This window comes from Anabrus simplex, chromosome 3 (assembly GCF_040414725.1).
Source record: "Anabrus simplex isolate iqAnaSimp1 chromosome 3, ASM4041472v1, whole genome shotgun sequence".
NCBI classification, from domain to species: Eukaryota; Metazoa; Arthropoda; class Insecta; order Orthoptera; family Tettigoniidae; genus Anabrus; species Anabrus simplex.
The window spans coordinates 152,024,995-152,045,428 of record NC_090267.1 but is presented as its reverse complement, the minus strand read 5'-3'; the positions used below and the strand labels follow the sequence as shown (position 1 = coordinate 152,045,428).

At 42.0% G+C, this 20,434-nt stretch overlaps 1 protein-coding gene across 1 annotated transcript; it reads right to left on the bottom strand.

Annotated features, from left to right (window-relative positions):
* Positions 1-411: 411 nt before the first annotated feature.
* On the bottom strand, positions 412-20,105 carry LOC136866703 (cell surface glycoprotein 1). Its single transcript, XM_067143816.2, has 2 exons — positions 20,020-20,105; positions 412-2,876 (listed from the first exon to the last, which is right to left on the bottom strand). Exons 1-2 carry the CDS (start codon positions 20,072-20,074, stop codon positions 1,264-1,266), a joined length of 1,668 nt encoding a protein of 555 aa, XP_066999917.2. The 5' UTR covers positions 20,075-20,105; the 3' UTR covers positions 412-1,263.
* Between the last annotated feature and the right edge of the window lie 329 nt (positions 20,106-20,434).

Genomic DNA, 20,434 nt, shown 5'->3' with positions numbered 1-20,434 from the left:
AAATAGTTTCAATATTCGCGAATAATACTTTGTATATCCGTGCAATGCTCTAACTATAGGTTAGCGTAGTAGCTTCTCATCCACTTGAGCTAGGCTGGACTCGATTCGCAGCACTGGAAGGAATTTAAAAGATAATCGAGTCAGAAGAGTGGATAATATTTAGCCTTCTGCAATGAATTTCAGAAGGGAAGTGGATGAAGTCCTCAAGGGTATCATATTTCAGCTTCAGGAGTATGCGGCGATGATACCCAACATGGCCGTTTCTTTACCACTCCTTACAGCCAGAAATTGCAGATCACAATCCATACAGAATATCGAAATTCACATGCACCAAGTTCACGGCACTGACAGCAAAATTGTTCCAAGATATAACTTACAAAAAATGTAGAATGAAAGAAAGAATTGTCCATGATCATTATAAATATCTTTATTTTATAAATGTTAGTAACTAAAAATCTCACATAATCATATACTTTCAATAAATAAAAATAACAAATTCATGAGAACAAGAATATGGATGAGGATAAGAACTTGTGTTGCTAACAGGAAAGAATATATCCCTCAGATATCGAAACACGAAAGTAGGAAAAGCAAAGTGTTTTCGAACACCAGATAATTGGAAAGTTTACTTTTAAACATTTTTTTCGCCTTGAAATACAGATTCAGGTAGTTACACAATAGAGTCCTCCACTAACCAGTTAGGAATTCTCAAATCGGCAGTGCTGTGTACTACAGGCAGTATGCGTAATGTATACTGCATACTTGACAGATTAAAGAATATTCACGGTGGTTAGAGTAAATCTGTAAGTTCTGGTATAAAATTCATGAAATTACGGTGTATTTCAGTACTGCTTCTGAATAACTATATACATAACCTACTTTGAAAGTTGAAACGTGAATTTCCTCCGAGTGCACATTAGTTGCAGATGGAAGGAATGTATATGTACCTGCTGATATCCTAGGCAACTCGCAAGACATCAGGGGTAACTGCTATAAGTTGGAATATTAGGCTGCATCTGTCACCTTGCCGGTCACTACCCGACCGACCGAGCACTCGCCGGTTATGTTGTCCATTTTGCAGCTCTCTATCACACAATCGCCTTTTTCATGTCCGTATGCCACACTGACCTTGTCTTGTCTTGTCTTTGTACAGTAATTATTACAGTGCACTTCAGTTACTCGAGGTGTACTTTACCTCTGTTTGATGATTGTAAACAACATAGACAGACATTGATGCGGGTTCATTGTTCCTCATCAGGAACTTCATATAAAATGATATAAGACGCAATTGGCGAGCAGAAAGTAAACCAGATGACTGAATTGTCCACAACTGTTATTGGTTTTGGGTTTAGATGTAGTGGATTGTGTTATCGGATCAGTTGAAGATCCAGTTGAAGGTCCACTTGAAGACGAAGTAGATGCTCCATTAGCAGTTGAGGTCGTCGTATTTGAAGAACCGGTAGGTACATTTTCAGTTGAAGATTCCGTGGGTGATGGAGTAGATTGTTCAGTCGGATCTGAGGCCTCTGTGGGTGGTGGAGTAGGTGGTTCAGTCGGATCTGAGGCCTCTGTGGGTGGTGGAGTAGGTGGTTCAGTCGGATTTGAGGACTCTGTGGGTGGTAAAGTAGGTGGTACAGTCGGATTTGAAGATTCTGTGGGTGGTGGAGTAGGTGGTTGAGTCGGATTTGAAGACTGTGTGGGTGGTGGAGTAGGTGGTTGAGTCGGATTTGAGGACTGTGTGGGTGGTGGAGTAGGTGGTTGAGTCGGTTTTGAGGACTGTGTGGGTGGTGGAGTAGGTGGTTCAGTCGGACTTGAGGACTGTGTGGGTGGTGGAGTAGGTGGTTCAGTTGGATTTGAGGACTGTGTGGGTGGTGGAGTAGGTGGTTCAGTCGGATTTGAGGACTGTGTGGGTGGTGGAGTAGGTGGTTGAGTCGGTTTTGAGGACTGTGTGGGTGGTGGAGTAGGTGGTTCAGTCGGACTTGAGGACTGTGTGGGTGGTGGAGTAGGTGGTTCAGTTGGATTTGAGGACTGTGTGGGTGGTGGAGTAGGTGGTTCAGTCGGATTTGAGGACTGTGTGGGTGGTGGAGTAGGTGGTTCAGTTGGATTTGAGGACTCTGTGGGTGGTGGAGTAGGTGGTACAGTCGGATTTGAAGATTCTGTGGGTGGTGGAGTAGGTGGGTGAGTCGGATTTGAGGACTGTGTGGGTGGTGGAGTAGGTGGTTCAGTTGGATTTGAGGACTGTGTGGGTGATGGAGTAGGTGGTTCAGTTGGATTTGAGGACTGTGTGGGTGGTGGAGTAGGTGGTTCAGTTGGATTTGAGGACTGTGTGGGTGGTGGAGTAGGTGGTTCAGTTGGATTTGAGGACTGTGTGGGTGATGGAGTAGGTGGTTCAGTTGGATTTGAGGACTGTGTGGGTGGTGGAGTAGGTGGTTCAGTTGGATTTGAGGACTGTGTGGGTGGTGGAGTAGGTGGTTCAGTCGGATTTGAGGACTGTGTGGGTGGTGGAGTAGGTAGTTCAGTTGGATTTGAGGACTGTGTGGGTGGTGGAGTAGGTGGTTCAGTTGGATTTGAGGACTGTGTGGGTGGTGGAGTAGGTGGTTCAGTTGGATTTGAGGACTGTGTGGGTGGTGGAGTAGGTGGTTCAGTTGGATTTGAGGACTGTGTGGGTGGTGGAGTGGGTGGTGGAGTAGGTGGTTCAGTTGGATTTGAGGACTGTGTGGGTGGTGAAGTAGGTGGTTCAGTTGGATTTGAGGACTCTGTGGGTGGTGAAGTAGTTTCATTAACCTTCACAGGCGTATCGTCGAGTTCGTGAAGTTCGACCGCAGTATTCTCCAAATCGATGCCAAAATTCCTCAACCATGTTCCATCAGGCATTCCTGCAATTGAAAATAAGCATATTATAATTAAACCAGTACTGTGTTCAAATTTTAAAAATTATGTGCATTACAACCTTTAGATAGAATTTAATATATAGTAAGCACGCATAACTTAGAGAAATCTTTTACGTATAAGAAAAACGTTGACATGCACATAGAAATGTCTTTCCGATTATGCGCCCCAGCAGAAATAAAAAGTGAAGAAGAAGTGATCGAATCCTCTCCTATTAATGTCACATATTTTAAAAGGGAAGAAGCGTAAGGAGACTGAGTGTCCGATAAGGAATACAGTACTGGAACAAGTGGACCGTTTGAAGTATTTACTATGTATATTCTCCCAGGTGGTGTTTGCTAAGTGAAATTGAATCAAGATGCAGTGAAACTAATGCAGTGAGCTGGCAGTTATAATCAATAGTATTCTGTACGCAAAAATCACATCTTGGATAAAACAATCTTTATGTTGGTCTATTTAAGATCGACTTTGTTGTACGACAGTAAAAGTTGGATAGACTCAAGATATATTATAAGATCGATGTTACAGAACAAAAGTGGCAGGAATGATTGATGGTACGAACATATTTGAAAAGTAGAAGGAGGGTACTCGGAATAGGAAAGTACAGACGAAGTTAGAAATGAACTAGATGGCTGACGAAATGAAATCAATGGATGAAGCTGTATACATAGACCGGCTCCCGCTAACGGGTCATCTGAAGTAAATGCTGAAGAATAGGTTATCTAAGAGAATAATGTATTCTACCATGGAATGTAAGAGAAGTAGAATGAGTCCAAGGCGACTTGATTTTTAATTATTTAAACATGAGATGTTAGGAACTAAAAGGTGTCACAGAGCGAGCTGCAAATAGAGGATTGTCGAGGCGATTTATTACTTCATAGAGGCTTGCAGAGTTTATGGAGCGAACTCTGAAAGACATAGCATCTATAATAAAGACGTATATACATGTTGTCCCAGGAGGTATGTTCAGTATTCAGGGATAAGACAGGAAGAAAAGAACGTCATATTGGCAAATGCGCTATTCCGAATGGTTTCCGTGAATGAACACAATTAATGTATATTTGTTTCTTGGCTAGTGGTGCGCACGTGTGTCCAACCTTTTTGACGTTTAATTCCAGCACAACCTACCTCGTTGCTTTCAGTCTCCTTCTCGTGATATCATTCTGCCATTATACTAGCCCGTTGAACGCACAGTTGTCCATGGTGTTATTGTGCGAGGGATTGAGAGTGTACCAGTGAGAAGCATCGGTTAACTGTGTTCGTACACGCGTTGGCTAAAATATCACACACCCACACTAATGAAGAACATGCAGATATGATGTGCGGCTTCTGCGATGGTAGTGCTCCTGCTGCTGTCGAGGAATACAGTCGGCGCTTTCCGGACACGTCGAATTCCTGATCGTAGAGTGCTTAGCAGAACTTTCAGCACATTGCGTGAAACAGGTATTCTTCTATGCTCCCATCTTTCTTCTGAACGTGTAGTTCAACAACCTATGCAGGAACAGCAACACATTGTTGAAATGGTGCAGCGTAGTCCTACTACGAACACACGGCGACTTTCTGTACGTATCAGTGTCCCGCGAACACCTGTATGGTGAACGTTATATGCTGGAAACTTGTATCCATTTCAAAACGTCAGTGAGGTTGGGAGGATGAGAGACGTATATGGGCGCCACTAGCCCAGAAAAAAAAACATTAAATGTGTTCTATCTTGGAAAGAATTCAGAATTGGACATATGTCCATATGAAGTTTCTTCCTCCAAATTATCGTTTCTGTCATATTCCTGAATATTGGCAATTCCTGGGGCACCCTGCGTGCATGTATGTATGTATTTTTTAATTTGTTTGCGACTCCTTAGTGTTCATGCAATCCAGCAGGCAGTTTTGAAGTGCGGGGATCATTACTGGAAACGTACGAGGAATTAGTCTTTCAAACTGTACAGCCGATGAACTGACAGAAGTAGTTTTTTTTTTCTGGAGGAATGTTTCTTACACCTGAGTTTCCCAGTCCTTGAGAGGAGGAAACATTTCAGTATAGTCTCTTTTAAAGCTCAGTGTTTTCCAAACTCGGGGCAATTAGATATCCTCGTATCTAAGAATCGGTCTTGTCATATTGTAGCACACAGAAACAAGAGTTACATAGCACGCAATGTTGTTTACCTACCAAAATATTTTGAAACCTTAAATAGCATAAAATACTTGTTCTGCATCTTCTAATGCTGTGTACTTATGGCCCTTAATTTATAACTGGACAATAATTGTAAAACGTTATTTACGGTTGTGGTGGTGGTGATGACTGTTTTAAGAGGAAGTAGAAATAAACAACAATTTTCAACATTATTTACAGTATAGCTGTGAGTGGGGGTGGTAGAATATATCGACCATATCTACGAATGAAAGGAAAGCCGTGGAAGCATAGACCTACAGGGCAACGAGCCCAGTCTGGAAATGACTCCAATACTTGTGCAGTGCCCTCACTATCATCCATCCTTTCTATCTGACTACCCTTGGTTGCTCGAGCGCGAAGCCTGGGAACTATTTGCATTTTATGCCCTTCACGGTCGTTTCCTTCCTTTTGCCGATACCTTCATTCTTTGAAATGTTGGACGTGTTCCTGTCTTCTTTTAGATTCGTGTTAAGAAAGGATGGTTGCCTAGTTGCACTTCCTCCTAAAGAATGACCATCACCACCATCTTTATATTTTTTCATCATTATTTAATATTTCTTTCTGTATGGACCACATCAATTGGTGTACACTTTCAGACACGTCATGACATAGCATTTTCAATGACATGTATCAAATATTCAAGTAGGTCTAGGACCAAAGGAGACGTGTTGTCTTGTGTGTGTGTGTGTGTGTGTGTGTGTGTGTGTGTGTGTGTGTGTGTGTGTGTGTGTGTGTGTGTGTGTGTGTGTGTGTGTGTGTGTGTGTGTGTGTGTGTGTGTGTGTGTGTGTGTGCAGGGGCATAACGATTGCAATATGGACCCACCTGCCGAAATGAACATTCGGGCCCCCTAATGAAACGTAAAAACGTACGAAAAACTCTATACCTGAGAGCTAAACCAACGTAAGCCACATTTTAGTCATTTTATGGAATTTAGAGCCATTTAAACGTAAGTTCACTGTCATTTCATTTTTATGGCAATACAATAATAATTAACCATCTTAAGTGCAAATTATATTAGTGAATGTGTTCAGTGATCAAAATGACACAAAATATATCAAGAACGATGAAAAACATTTATTACGCAAGTCGTAATACAGCAAAAAATCTCTTCTGTCGACATTTTCCCTCCCCTCTAGAATAAAATAAAATATAATAATAATGTTTGGCTCACGTAGCTGTCACCTTGCATTCGGGAGATGGTGGGTTCGAACCCCACTGACATCGAGCTCGATAGCTGCAGTCGCTTAAGTGCGGTCAATATCCAGTAATCGGGACATAGTGGGTTCGAATCTCACTGTCGGAAGCCCTGAAAATGGCTTTCCGTGGTTTCCCATTTTCACACCAGGCAAATGCTGGGGCTGTACCTTAATTAAGGCCGTGGCCGATTCCTTCCCATTTCTAGGCCTTTCCTATCCCATCGTCGCCGTAAGACCTATCTGTGTCGGTGCGATGTTAATCAATTAACAAACAAAAAAAAGGGGGAAAATAACCCCACTGTCGGCAGATCTGTACATTCTGTACCTGAGAGCTAAACCGACGTAAGTCACATTTTAGTCATTTTAGAGGAGAGAGAGGAAACACGTCAGTTGTAAAGCATTTCTGCTGCATTGTGACTTAGGCAATGAATGTTCATCATTGATCTAGATATATTTTATGTAATTTTGATCACTTAACTCATGTATTAATATAATATACACTTAAAATTGTTAATTTTTTTCATATAAATAAAATGATATATTGTTTTAAGTTTCAGAAAATGACTAAAATGTGACTTACGTTGGTTTAGCTCTGAGGTACAGCCGGTTGAAGTAATGCAATATACTGTGAAGTTATATAAATAAAGGCATTATTCATTATCGTTTATTAAAACATAATATGTTATAGGTCTTATTTGAGAGGCTCCGTAGTTTAACCACTAAGCTACCAACCATGAACTACTTAGATGTTCGTACTTAACTTTAATTGGTTTCATTTTTCTTTAACTAAGGAACTGTACTCTCTAACCGATACCGATATCTCGGTTATAACAATTTATTTGATTACAGAAATGTGAGTACAAAATGAGATAAAAACTGAACAAATGAAGTTTGAAAAATATCAAACTACAGAACTGATAAACTTAGTCTATTATTATCTTCCCTCAGAGAGAGCTCGATCGAAACTAAGTTGACTGGTTGCTTCTACTATTAATAATATTGACCATAATGGCCAGTATTGGGTACGTATTGACTTAATCACAGTAAATAGAGAGATGGATGATCTGCCTAGTCAATACTACATGTTAAAAATGTATTTACATTTCACATTTATATTATATCTAGTACATGTTTCTACGTCCGCCTCTGTGGTGTAGTGGTTAGCGTGATTAGCTGCCACCCTCGGAGGCCCGGGTTCGATTCCCGGCTCTGCCACGAAATTTGAAAAGTGGTACGAGGGCTGGAACGGGGTCCACTCAGCCTCGGGAGGTCAATTGAGTAGAAGTGGGTTCGATTCCCACCTCAGCCATCCTCGAAGTGGTTTTCCGTGGTTTCCCACTTCTCCTCCAGGCGAATGCCGGGATGGTTCCTAACTTAAGGCCACGGCCGCTTCCTTCCCTCTTCCTTGCCTATCCCTTCCAATCTTCCCATCCCTCCACAAGGCCCCTGTTCAGCATAGCAGGTGAGGCCGCCTTGGCGAGGTACTGGTCATACTCCCCAGTTGTATCCCCCGACCAAGAGTCTGAAGCTCCAGGACACTGCCCTTGAGGCGGTAGAGGTGGGATCCCTCGCTAAGTCCGAGGGAAAAACCGAACCTGGAGGGTAAACAGATGATGATGATGATGACATGTTTCTACAATGTGTTCATTCTGTTCTTCAGCTAATCAGGTTAAAGTTCATGTATTACAATAAGACCTAATGAAATACGGGCCCCCCGCTAAGAAAGTTAACACTCTTACAAGTACTATCTTCATCTTTTCCTACCACTTTTCCCACACATGTGGGGTCGCGGCACATGTGGATTTGGCCCTGTTTTACGGCCGGATGCCCTTTCTGACGCCAACCCTATATGGAGGGATGTAATCACTCTTGCGTATTTCTGTGGTGGTTGGGAGTGTAGTGTGTTGTATGAATATGAAGAGGAGAGTGTTGCGACGGACACAAAAACCCAGTCCTCGAGCCAGAATAATTAATGAGAAACGATTAAATTCCCCGACCATGCCGGGAATCGAACCCGGGACCCTCTGAACCGAATGCCAGTTTGCTAATCATTCAGCCAACGAGGCGGACACTGTTACAAGTACAATATAACATATTAAACATTCATGAATAGTAGCATGGAATTAAACTCCATCTTGTCATCTCAATATAAACACAATAGGATGATGTCTATGTGAATAAAAGGTTGAGCACACGAATTTTAACCTAATTAGCTGAAGAAGAGAATGAACATATTCTCGAAACATGTAATAGATTCAATGTAAATGTGAAATGTAAATAAGATTTTAACACATAGTATTGACTAGGTAGATCATCTCTCTATTTACTGGTTGCTATACTACACCAACTCCTTATTGGCATTACACATTGTTGTCTAATAAATATGTGTCAACAGTTCTATGTTCAGCAAAATTTGTCCATAACACGATTTCATCTGCACTACACATTAACAAAGTATCAGTTTCTAATTAAAATATGATATACTGGTATCAATTTTTATTGTTGTTGTAATTATTTTTCTATAATTTGGTGCAGGTTTTTATGAGGAGCGTGTCGCTTACTGTTGGCAGCCCTGAAGATGGTTTTCCGTGGTTTCCCATTTTCACACCAGGCAAATGCTGGGTCTGTACCTTAATTAAGGCCACGGCCGCTTCCTTCCTAGCCCTTTCCTATTCTATCGTCGCCATACGACCTATATGTGTTGGTGCGACGTAAAGGAAATTCTAAAATTCTCACACTGGGAGGTTGAACGTAAAAATAGCTGAAGAATTAATGTCACACGGTGTAGGTACAGCATTACGTCATTTCAAATTATGAGATGTTGTAACTATTGCTGAAAGCACGAGTGAATTAACTGATACTGTCAATAATTGATGCGATCTTATAAATTCCTTAAGTTCTGCGATTTATTAAGTCCCTTGCGAAAATGCGTATGGTCTTCAGTTAAAACAACGAGATGAAATTTGAAATGCAATATGTAGCCTTATTAACAGTATGGTCTGCAAGGAGAAAAAAATAAGCAAGTGTTCCAGAGAGCTATCCTTCTGACTACCTTCTCCTTGAAATATTTGATCTCAGAATTCTGAGAATGAAGTACCCACCGAATGAACAAAGGTTCACTCGAGAATTGTTTTTCCCAGATGGGTTCTCGAGGAGGATTATACGATCACCCTATCCGACTGAACGCTTTCTTTCGTCTTTGGATGATTACTTTGGGAAATAAAGCCGGTAAAATAGAGAAAGACAAGAGCATGAAAACTGAAACTACTGACGATTATATCCAATCACAAATGCTATGGAAGTGCGCATTAACGTGTCGTGAGTTAGAAGATTATAATGTTGAAAGCTATTTTAAAGAAGGCACATAAATGTTTTGATTGGTTGCTCCTCATTAGTCCGCCTCTGTGGTGTAGTGGTTAGCGTGATTAGCTGCCACCCCCGGAGGCCCGGGTTCGATTCCCGGCTCTGCCACGAAATTTGAAAAGTGGTATGAGGGCTGGAAAGGGGTCCACTCAGCCTCGGGAGGTCAACTGAATAGAGGTGGGTTCGATTCCCACCTCAGCCATCCTGGAAGTGGTTTTCCGTGGTTTCCCACTTCTCCTCCAGGCGAATGCCGGGATGGTACCTGACATAAGGCCACGGCCGCTTCCTTCCCTCTTCCTTGCCTGTCCCTTCCAATCTTCCCATCCCTCCACAAGGCCCCTGCTCAGCATAGGAGGTGAGGCCGCCTGGGCGAGGTACTGGTCATTCTCCCCAGTTGTATCCCCGACCAAGAGTCTGAAGCTCCAGGACACTGCCCTTGAGGCGGTAGAGGTGGGATCCCTCGCTAAGTCCGAGGGAAAAACCGAACCTGGAGGGTAAACAGATGATGATGATGATGATGATGATGATGATGATGATGATGATGATGATGATGATGATGATGATGCTCCTCATTATGATACTGCTCCAAAGTTTGCCGATGAAACTGACACTGAAATGGAGGTCGAAAGTTCGAATTACGTTGCAGGCTGGATAGCTAAAGAACATGAAAGCACTTGCCACAGTTCGTATTGTTCGGGGTCCTGGATTCGAAGCCTTTCATAGTCTTACAGAGTGGACAGCTCAGTGGTCTCAAACTGTACGAGGTTTCGTACCTCTTTGGAGCTCTCTGAAGGAGAGATTGCGCTCTAAAAGAATAATGGCCGAGGAGATTCGTTACGCTGACTACGCCTCACCTCGTTATGTGAAGGACTGCGTGAGCAGAAATAAGTATATGTACGGACACGGTCCTTTCTCTTTTTATTTATTTATTTATTTATTTATTTATTTATTTATTTATTTTATTTATTTATTTATTTATTTATTTATTTATTTATTTATTTATTTATTTATTTATTTATTTATTTATTTATTTATTTATTTATTTATTTATTTATTTATTTGGGCTACGTCAAAAGAGCAATGAAACATTCCAATCAGTACTTTTATACTGTTATTTTGTTTCTCTGTTTCCATACATAAATGCTTTTTATGCAAATAGAACTCATCCCAGTTTCTGACTTTCCTCCTTGCCAACGGCAGTTCTACTAGCTTTCAAAGGAACAGGAACTCTATTAAGCTCCGAGGCTTGCTTAAAATGTTCTGAGCTTGGTAAATTAATGAAACAGGATGCTACCCTACTTACACATAGTCCAAGTGAGGATCTCTCCTCTAGCGGGTTATGGACCACCGATGGATTGTATAGTCCTGGCCGCCTGCGCACAAGGAGGGCCATGACTCAGAATATGTCAGATATACCCACTCCCATTCCATAGCAACTGTTATGCCGACTCTTAGGACCACTTACTAGGCCACTCAGCCGTTGCCCATGGTTCACGAACTAGGACGTGACTACAATAGCCCACGCCCTCTTTTTTTTCTAGTGGTATTACGTCGCACCGACACAGATAGGTCTTATGGCGACGATGCGATAGGAAAGGCCTAGGAGTTGGAAGGAAGCGGCCGTGGCCTTAATTAAGGTACAGCCCATTTGCCTGGTGTGAAAATGGGAAACCACGGAAAACCATCCTAAGGGCTGCCGACAGCGGGATTCGAACCCACTATCTCCCGGATGCAAGCTCACAGCCGCGCGCCCCTGACCGCACGGCCAACTTGCCCGGTATTTAGTGACTATTACACCTCGTATTTGTCACCAGGTGAGAACCAGTGATCCTGAAAACTGGAGGACAATATTTTATCACGAATCCACACCGGGAACAATAAGTCCTATCAAATCTCCAAGCAACCAAGTGGCTTATCTGACACTGCCACATAATCGATCGCCAGTTACGCAAGAATGTTTGAAATCCTACGACAGCTGGCCTAACTCCGTTCCGTTAAATTTATCTTTCCTGATAGAATGTCGTGTGTCATGTGTAAGATTTTCACTTTTGACGAGACGGAAATTAGCCCGAATTCAAAATTTTAATCATATTTTAAAATACGCTTCGTTACAGCTGAAGATGGTTTTCCATGGTTTCCCACTTCGCCACCAGGCAAATGCTGGGTTGTATCCTAACTAAGGTCATGGTCGCTTCCTTCCAACTTATAGGCCTTTCCTATCCCATCGTCACCATAAGACCTATCTGTGTCGGTGCGACGTAAAGCCACTAGCAAAAAGTTCTTGCAGGACGGCGGCTCTTGTTATGCAATACAAACGCTCGTGAAGTGTTTACGGAGAATGTATGTGTATGTTTAGTCCTCAGCCCGAAGGCTGGTTGGATCCTCAACAGCTCCGCCATCAGCTGTCATAGTTGGCCTAGGCATCACTGAAGAGGCGTACTACGGAAATGAAGAGTGAGTTAGTTTCCCGTTGCTTTCCTCACCGAGCCAGAAGTTGCTATTACATATCAGTCTGCCAAGTCCACTGAAGTGCATGCACTAACTGACCCTATGAGCAACATTTTCGCACCATTCACAGCAGGGACTGGCTGCATAAGGAATGGCATTACTAGCATCACTCATACCTCAGTCACTTCTCCCCCTGTGGGTGGGGTTGGTAGAATAACACCCACGGTATCCCCTGCCTGTCGTAAGAGGCGACTAAAAGGGACCCCATGGGCTCTGAAGTTTGGAGCGTGGGTTGGCGACCACGGGGCCCTCAGCTGAGTCCTGGCATTGCTTCCACTTACTTGCGCCAGGCTCCTCACTTTTATCTATCCTATCCGACCTCCCTTGGTCAACTCTTGTTCTTTTCCGACCCCGACGCTATTAGGTTTGCGAGGGCTAGGGAGTCTTTCATTTTCATGCCCTTCGTGGCCCTTGTCTTCCTTTGGCCGATATCTTCATTTCTCGAAGTGTCGGACCCCTTCCATTATTTCACTCTGATTAGTGTTATATAGAGGATGGTTGCCTAGTTGTACTTCCTCTTAAAACAATAATCACCACCACCACCACCACCTCAGTCACTTTCATTTTGTCAAAGCCAAGGATAAAGCTGAGACAGATCAATGAAAGTAACAATATTGCTCTAGCCCATACCAGAAGACATAGTGCACTGTAAACACTAGGTCCTGCCAGCAAAGGCATTTACGGAGAATACTCAGTAATATTTGTAACCATATAACTTAAACAACTGAAGAATATTTAAAGGCATCTTAGATATTTCCAGGAAGGGCAATTCCCCTTTTTACTAATAGTAGTTCCCTTACAGATCAGCATGTGGTAGCTTGGAAAACAAGGTCAATAAATAATGATAATGATCTCACTAACTATTCTTACGGTTTTCGGAGACGCCAAGGTGCAGGAATTTTCTCCCACAGAAGTTCTCTTAAGTGCCGGTAAATCTACCGAAATGAGTACTTTTTGAGTACTTTCAAATACTACTGGACTCAACCGAAATCGGATCCACCAACGTGAGCCCAAAAGCCACTTTGGCTAGCTCTCCAGAGTCACTTGAGGGGCTTGATCTCGATCTTTCCAAACTTTATTTTCGGCTCGTGAATTTTAGGATGGCAATGAATGGTACAGTAGCGTCCGACTCGTTGGCTGAATGGTCAGCGTACTGACCTTCGGTTCAGAGGGTCCCGGGTTCGATTCCCGGCCGGGTCGGGGATTTTAATCGCTTCTGATTAATTCTTCTGGTTCGGGGACTGGGTGTTTGTGTCCGTCCCAACACTCTCCTCTTCATATTCACACAACACATTCCACTACCAACCACCACAGAAAAACGCAATAGTGATTACATCCCTCCATATAGGGTTGGCGTCAGGAAGGGCATCCGGCCGTAAAACAGGGCCAAATCCACATGTGCGACACAGATCGCACCCGCGACCCCACAGGTGTGGGAAAAGCGGTAGGAAAAGAAGAAGAATGAATGGTACAGTAGTCTCTTGTTAATCCGAACTAATTGGGACCGGAGTCTGTTCGGATTACGAAATTTTCGGATTAACCGGAGAAATTTTTCTAATGATAATGTTATTGTTTTCCGCCCCGCTAACTACTTTTATGGTTTCCCGAGACGCCTAGGTGCCGGGATTTTCTCCCGCAGGATTTCTTTTACGTGCCAGTAAATCTATTACACGAGGCTGACGTATTTCAGCACCTTCAAATACCACCGGACTGAGCCAGGATCGAACCTACCAGGTTGGGGTCAGAAGGCCAGCGCCTCAACCGTGTGACGAAAATAGTTTCTAAAATATAGTACACCGAACTCGATAGCTGCAGTCGCTTAAGTGCGGCCAGTATCCAGTAATCGGGAGATTGTGGGTTCGAACCCCACTGTCGGCGGCCCTGAAGATGGTTTTCCGTGGTTTCCCATTTTCACACCAGGCAAATGTTGGGGCTGTACCTTAATTAAGGCCACGGCCGCTTCCTTCCCATTCCTAGGCCTTTCCTATCCCATCGTTGCCATAAGACATATCTGTGTCGGTGCGACGTAAAACAAATAGCAAAAAAAAAAATAGTACATACTGTAATTTTAAATGTCCATTCTTTAGCAGCTACATTAATCAAACACTGTAAAAATTACAGTAGGGTAGTTAAGAACCCGTAGAGGATATCCCAGAACGGGTTCGGCTCGCCAGATGCAGGTCTTTCTATTTGACTCCCGTAGGCGACCTGCGCGTCGTGATGAGGATGAAATGATGATGAAGACAACACATACACCCAGCCCCCGTGCCGTAGGAATAAATCAATTAAGGTTAAAATCCCCGACCCGGCCGGGAATCGAACCCGGGACCCTCTGAACCGAAGGCCAGTACGCTGACCGTTCAGCCAACGAGTCCCGTACAGGAGAAATCGACTAAAACTATGTTACAACTTGTCTCCTTACATAACATTAAGTTATTCTAGTAAAATATGACTAATAAAATGCAAGTAAATCTTCATTCTATAATTTCTTTCATTTCAATAATAATTTTTTAAAAATTGAATATTTTAGTTCGGATTAACCGGACTTTCGGATTAACGAGGTTCGGATTAACGAGACTCTATATTTCTCGTACTGTATTATGAGGTAAGTTTGAAAGGTTGCATAGCTTAATTGAAACCACGCCTCGTTCGCAAAGGAAGATTAATTTTAAACTTTAAGTCCTTGTCGATTTATTAACTTATGGAGCCCAATCACAACACAATCATTTCGTGTGATCATTTTGTTTTAATTCTTGAATCACGGTTATTTTATAGGCGTACAGTAAGTTCTTTATTTAGAGCCTCTTTGTGTCCACCTGCAAATTTTGGACTCTTGCGCTAACATGCACGTCGATTTTGTACGACTCTGACACATTATATACTTGATTTTTCGTCGGTTAAAATCGTAGACTTGTTACTTCTCGTACGACGTAGACTAAACTGGTCGCGAGAAATTTCACGTACCCAATCCCGTTGGAGTACCGTATCGTGATTTGGACACCTGACATTAAGATAAAGCGCACGAAATTATTGTTTCACATTTTCCGTAAACTCGCCATCACAAAAAAAAAGGTGTTTCTCCTAAAAACACTCTCTTCAATAATGTACGTTATATTCTAAGTGCACGTACACTGCACTGTTCATTAACCTTCCCAAGATCCTCCAGCCTTTAAAGACCTTTTTAACTTTTGCCATAGAAGGCCGCTCCGAGACCCCGGAAGGCTGCTGTTGCTTTCTCGGACAGAAGCCTGGCGCACTGTACAGTCTAGCACTAAATAACAAACGAAATACCTCACTCTAGGCAGACATATTTCTAAGGGAATGCTACCAAAGTAATGAATGAAGCTGTTCTTTTAAATTTGTGGAAACACGACCTTCTCTTTCACTTCGTTTTTGAAACGCACGACTGCAACAAGACCTAGAAAATGTTGGGGGAGATGGAGAACAGAGAATGGTACGATGTAAACGGGATGAAAATTCAGATTGTGTGTTTCACAAAGAGGAAAATATCCTGTCAGTTTTAATTACTGCGCTGATGAGGTGAAGTTCCTCACGAAGATGATAGTAAGTACATAAGTGTTAATGTAAGGAAAGAACTTCATTGGGGTAAACAGATAAACGCGATTGTAACGAAAAGTTACAGATCTCTTCATATTGTTATGAAGGTATTTAGAGGTTGTAGTAAAGATGTAAAGGAGAGGGAATATACGTTTCTGGTAAGACCCCAGCTATGGGACCCTCACCAGGAGTACTTGATTCGAGAACTGGAAATTATCCATGGAAAAGTAGCTCGATTTGTTCTGCGTGATTTCCGATAAAAGAGTAGCATTACGAAAATGTTGTAAGCTTTGGGCTGGGAACACTTGCGAGGAAGGAGACGAGCTGCTCGACTAAGAGGTATGTTCCGAGCTGTCAGTGGAGAGATGATATATATTCGAGTGGTGTTTTTACCAAGTAGGAAAGATCACAATATGAAGATGAATTTGGAATTCAAGACGAAAAGTAGGGCCAAATGTTCGTTTATAAGAAGAGGAGTTAGGGACTGGAATAATTTACCAAGGGAGGTGTTCGATAAATTTCAAAATTCTCTGAAATTATTTAAGAGAAGTCTAGGTAAACAACTGACTGGGAATCTGCCACCTGAGTGACTGCCCTAAGTACAGATCAGCGGTGATTGATTGATTGATTGATTGATTGATTGATTGATTGATTGATTGATTGATTGATTGATTGATTGATTGATTGATTGATTGATTGATTGATTGATTGATTGATTGATTGATTGATTGATTGATTGATAATGTAGTAGACATAAAAAATATGTTTCTGGAACGAGTAATTTATAGATTACCAGCGTTCAGTCTGGAAGCATCTATGAATTAATTACGCGTCTCCACAATTCTTTATTTTCGGATAGCTCTGTGACCTTGTTCAGTTCCACACTTTTTAACCTTTAAATCATTAAATATTGTTGCAAACTATCGTCACTTTCGTCTCCCACTACTTCTTCTACCATGGATGGCTGAGTCCATTTTTCTCCTAGGTATAATACCATCTCCGGAGAAGGCACATTCTAATAAATATTAAAAGCGAGGACCATCATCGACTTCATAAATAATGTGGTAGGTGTAATATAAAGCGGTTCGACATCTGATAAAAATAGGTTTCGAATTACATACTGCCTTGCCTAGATGGGTTTTCCACTCCGTTCGGTAGACCTCAAGCACCACTTTTTAATTCGCGAGTGATATACCCTTTTCGATCACAAGTTTATAGAAATACATGCATACATTCATACATACATACTGTACATCTTCATAGTAGGCTGTTATGCTTTGAGCATTCAGTGAGTTAACTACAGTATGTGCTTCTACAATCCTAAAATTGGAACTGGCACAGAGGCCTCGTTTATTTCTTCACCTCTTGTCTTTAAACAATTAAAAATCATCGTATTGGTTTCCCCCTCTTTTCCTTACTCTCCACGGTCGGTTACATTTTCCCTTAGTTAACCCACCTCTTCCATCAGTTTCACATTATTTCTCTCGCCCCCTCGATGCCAGTTTATGCGCAAAGTATCATCCACTGAGTTCATTCTCAACTTAGTATTTGGCTTCCCACTCCTGCCATTGTTACCACGTGCTGTTGCCAACAATCAATCTCGCTATCATGCCTGTGAATAAGATATCCTGAGTCCAACCAGCCTTCACTCCCGTACAACAGAATAGGCCTGCAGACTGACCTATATTAGGATAGTTTAGTCCGAGATCTCACTTCGTTCCTACAGTATGCCGAGAATAACATTTATCACAACTGCGAGCAGCGCACGACATTAGCCTTGTTACACCTTCATTTTCTTACTATGCGTTAGACAAGGAGAGACATGGGATTTCAATCCGGATAGCAAGAAATGAATATCTCGAGAGGACTGGCCTGGAGATAGGTGACTGCTTCTTCAATCCTATTTGAAGGTTCACATCTTGGGTAAAAGAATAATCCACGCCGGACTGAGTGGTTCAGACGGTTGAGGCACTGGCCTTCTGACCCCAACATTGCAGGTTCGATCCTGGCTCAGTCCGTTGATATTTGCCGATGCTTAAATATGTCAGCCTCGTGTCGGTAGACAAACTGGCATGTAAAGGAACTCCTGCGGGACAACATTCCGGTACCTCGGCGTCTCCGAAAACCATCAAAAGTAGTTAGTGGAGCGAAAAAGCAATAACATTATTATTAGAATAATCCAACGTTGTATACACAGTATCAGACAGGATCTTAGAACGTTTATTACGAACTGACTATTTCTTTCCTTTTAATAGAAATTATGCCTGATAAGTCCGACTCGTTTGCTGAACGGTCAGGGTACTGGCCTTCGGTTCAGAGGGTCCCGAGTTCGATTCCCGGCCGGGTCGAGGATTTTAACCTTAATTGGTTAATTCCAATGGCCCGATGGCTGGGTGTATGTGTTGTCTTCATCATCATTTCATCCTCATCACGACGCGCAGGTGGCCTACAGGCGTCAAATAGAAAGACCTGCACCTGGCGAGCCGAACCCGCTGTGGGATATCCCGGCACTGAAAGCCATACGACATATATTTATATTCCTGATAACATTGAAACGTCACACGCTAGAATTTATCAAAAGGCATTGTATGAAATAGCCCTACATTAACTTTCACTATTATTATTGAGGCTGTCTAGCCGAGCCAGTGTATGTTCGGTTCATCCGGAAGGACCTGGGGTTCATTCTGCTTCACGAAGTCGACTAATTTAGAAAGAAGACCACCGCATTTGGATGGATACATGCCCCCTACACCAGGAAATAGCACCAGGTCAATTCCTGGGAGCCGAGTATAGAGTAAACCACGCTATTCAACTCAACAGCGAGGTTTCGAATAGTGAGCCTTTGTGTTCCACCTCTCGAAGACATTCCGTATCTTGAAGACACTTATCCAAGAGATAGTATCATGGTTTTCCTTAATCTATTATTCTTGGACATTTGATCTTCTAAACCTACGATTATCAACCCGGGGAAGGCGTGGTGAGCAATGAAACACACACGCGAATTTGCTAAACAGTAAAAACTTGTGACAACGGAAAGAATCTACTTCATCACCGCCAAATCGTAGACGAAGAGGAAAGTTTAATTACTTAACGAGATTCTTGATGACACACAAAAGCTTTCATTAAAACTGAAAGGTGAATTGAAGAGCTTGATTTCAGAACATTTGTCATCCTTGAAAACCGAAGTTGGATGCTACCTTCCAGACATTTCTTAAGATAGCTCGCAATTTCAGTTCACATGAAATCCGTGAATTAGATTCCTGATTCCCTTCAGGAGCAGGAAATCGACCTAAAATGTGATTCCGATTCAAAAGCTGAGTTTCTACGTTTATCTGTTGAGCAATTTTGGTTAAACTATTTTTAAATATACCCACAAGTTGTTATGGAAGCCGCAGGTTTGTTGGTGCAATTTCCATAAACTTATCTATGTGAATCTGGGTTTCCTACACTGACTTGCATCAAATGATAATACCGAACACGGCTAGACATTGAAAGTGATCTGAGATGTGCACTATCACAGTTGGAACCAAACATTAAAAGACTTTGGAAGAAAAACAGTGCCAGCCCTCACATTAATCATTAATTCTGTTCTTACAAATTCAAATCAAATGATGTAGTTTGAAATGTTAATTGCAGTGAGTGTAGAATCCTCCGTAATGTGTGTCCTGCAATATTTTTCAATCTCTTTTTGTATTATTAGTGTTGTCCGACTCGTTGACTGAATGGTCAGCGTACTGGCCTTCGGTTCAGAAGGTCCCGGGTTCGATTCCCGGCTGGAATAGGGATTTTATCCTTCATTGGTTAGTTCCAGTGGCTCGGGGGCTGGGTGTTTGTGCCATCCCCAACATCCCTACAAACCACACACCACACATAACACTACTGTATAGTCCACCACAATAACACGCAGTTGCCTACACATAGCAGATGACACCCACCCTCATCGGATGGTCTGCCTTACAGAGGCTGCACTCGGCTAGAAATAGCCACACGAAATATTAATAATATTATTTGTGTTATTCATGACTTTCTTTGTAATGTGATTGCATTATAATTATGACTTTGAAACATGTAATATTGTGTATTAAGCACTCATAATTAATAATAATAAAATTATTATACATTCTGTTGATATATTAACCTGATCAGGAAAGTAGAACTTGTGTCAATCAATAATTCATTAGCGGGGCGTGAAATAATTTTCGGATACAAAGGGGGCGCAGAATTGAGAACCACTGTTCCAAACAGTATAAATAGTATTCTAAGACATCAGGTATTTCGGGAAATACAGTCATCTGGATTCTTATCTTTTGCACACTGTGTATAGTGAAATCACTTACCGTTGCCAAGGCAGAGCAGTGCTCCTAACAATAAAGTCAGCCTCAACCACTCCATCTTCGTTATCGCAGTTCACCACTAACAGTGCCTACCTGCGGCTGACTTGCTTTTATATCGTCTCTAATCTTGATCAGATTGTGACGCTAAGGCGACGTCATCAATAGATATTATCACTCAGATTATCTTAAAACATAGAAATCCACGACATTCTAGAAAACAATGGGGAAGGTATATGTCAAATTCTGGAATCCTTTGACATGGAATTTGGTTTTGAAGTCTACAAGCAGCAAGTACACATCATCACTATTATTACTACTACTATTATTATTATTATTATTATTATTATTATTATTATTATTATTATTATTATTATTACGGGGATACCGTGCTGGACAGAGGGGAAAGAATGTGCGGGCA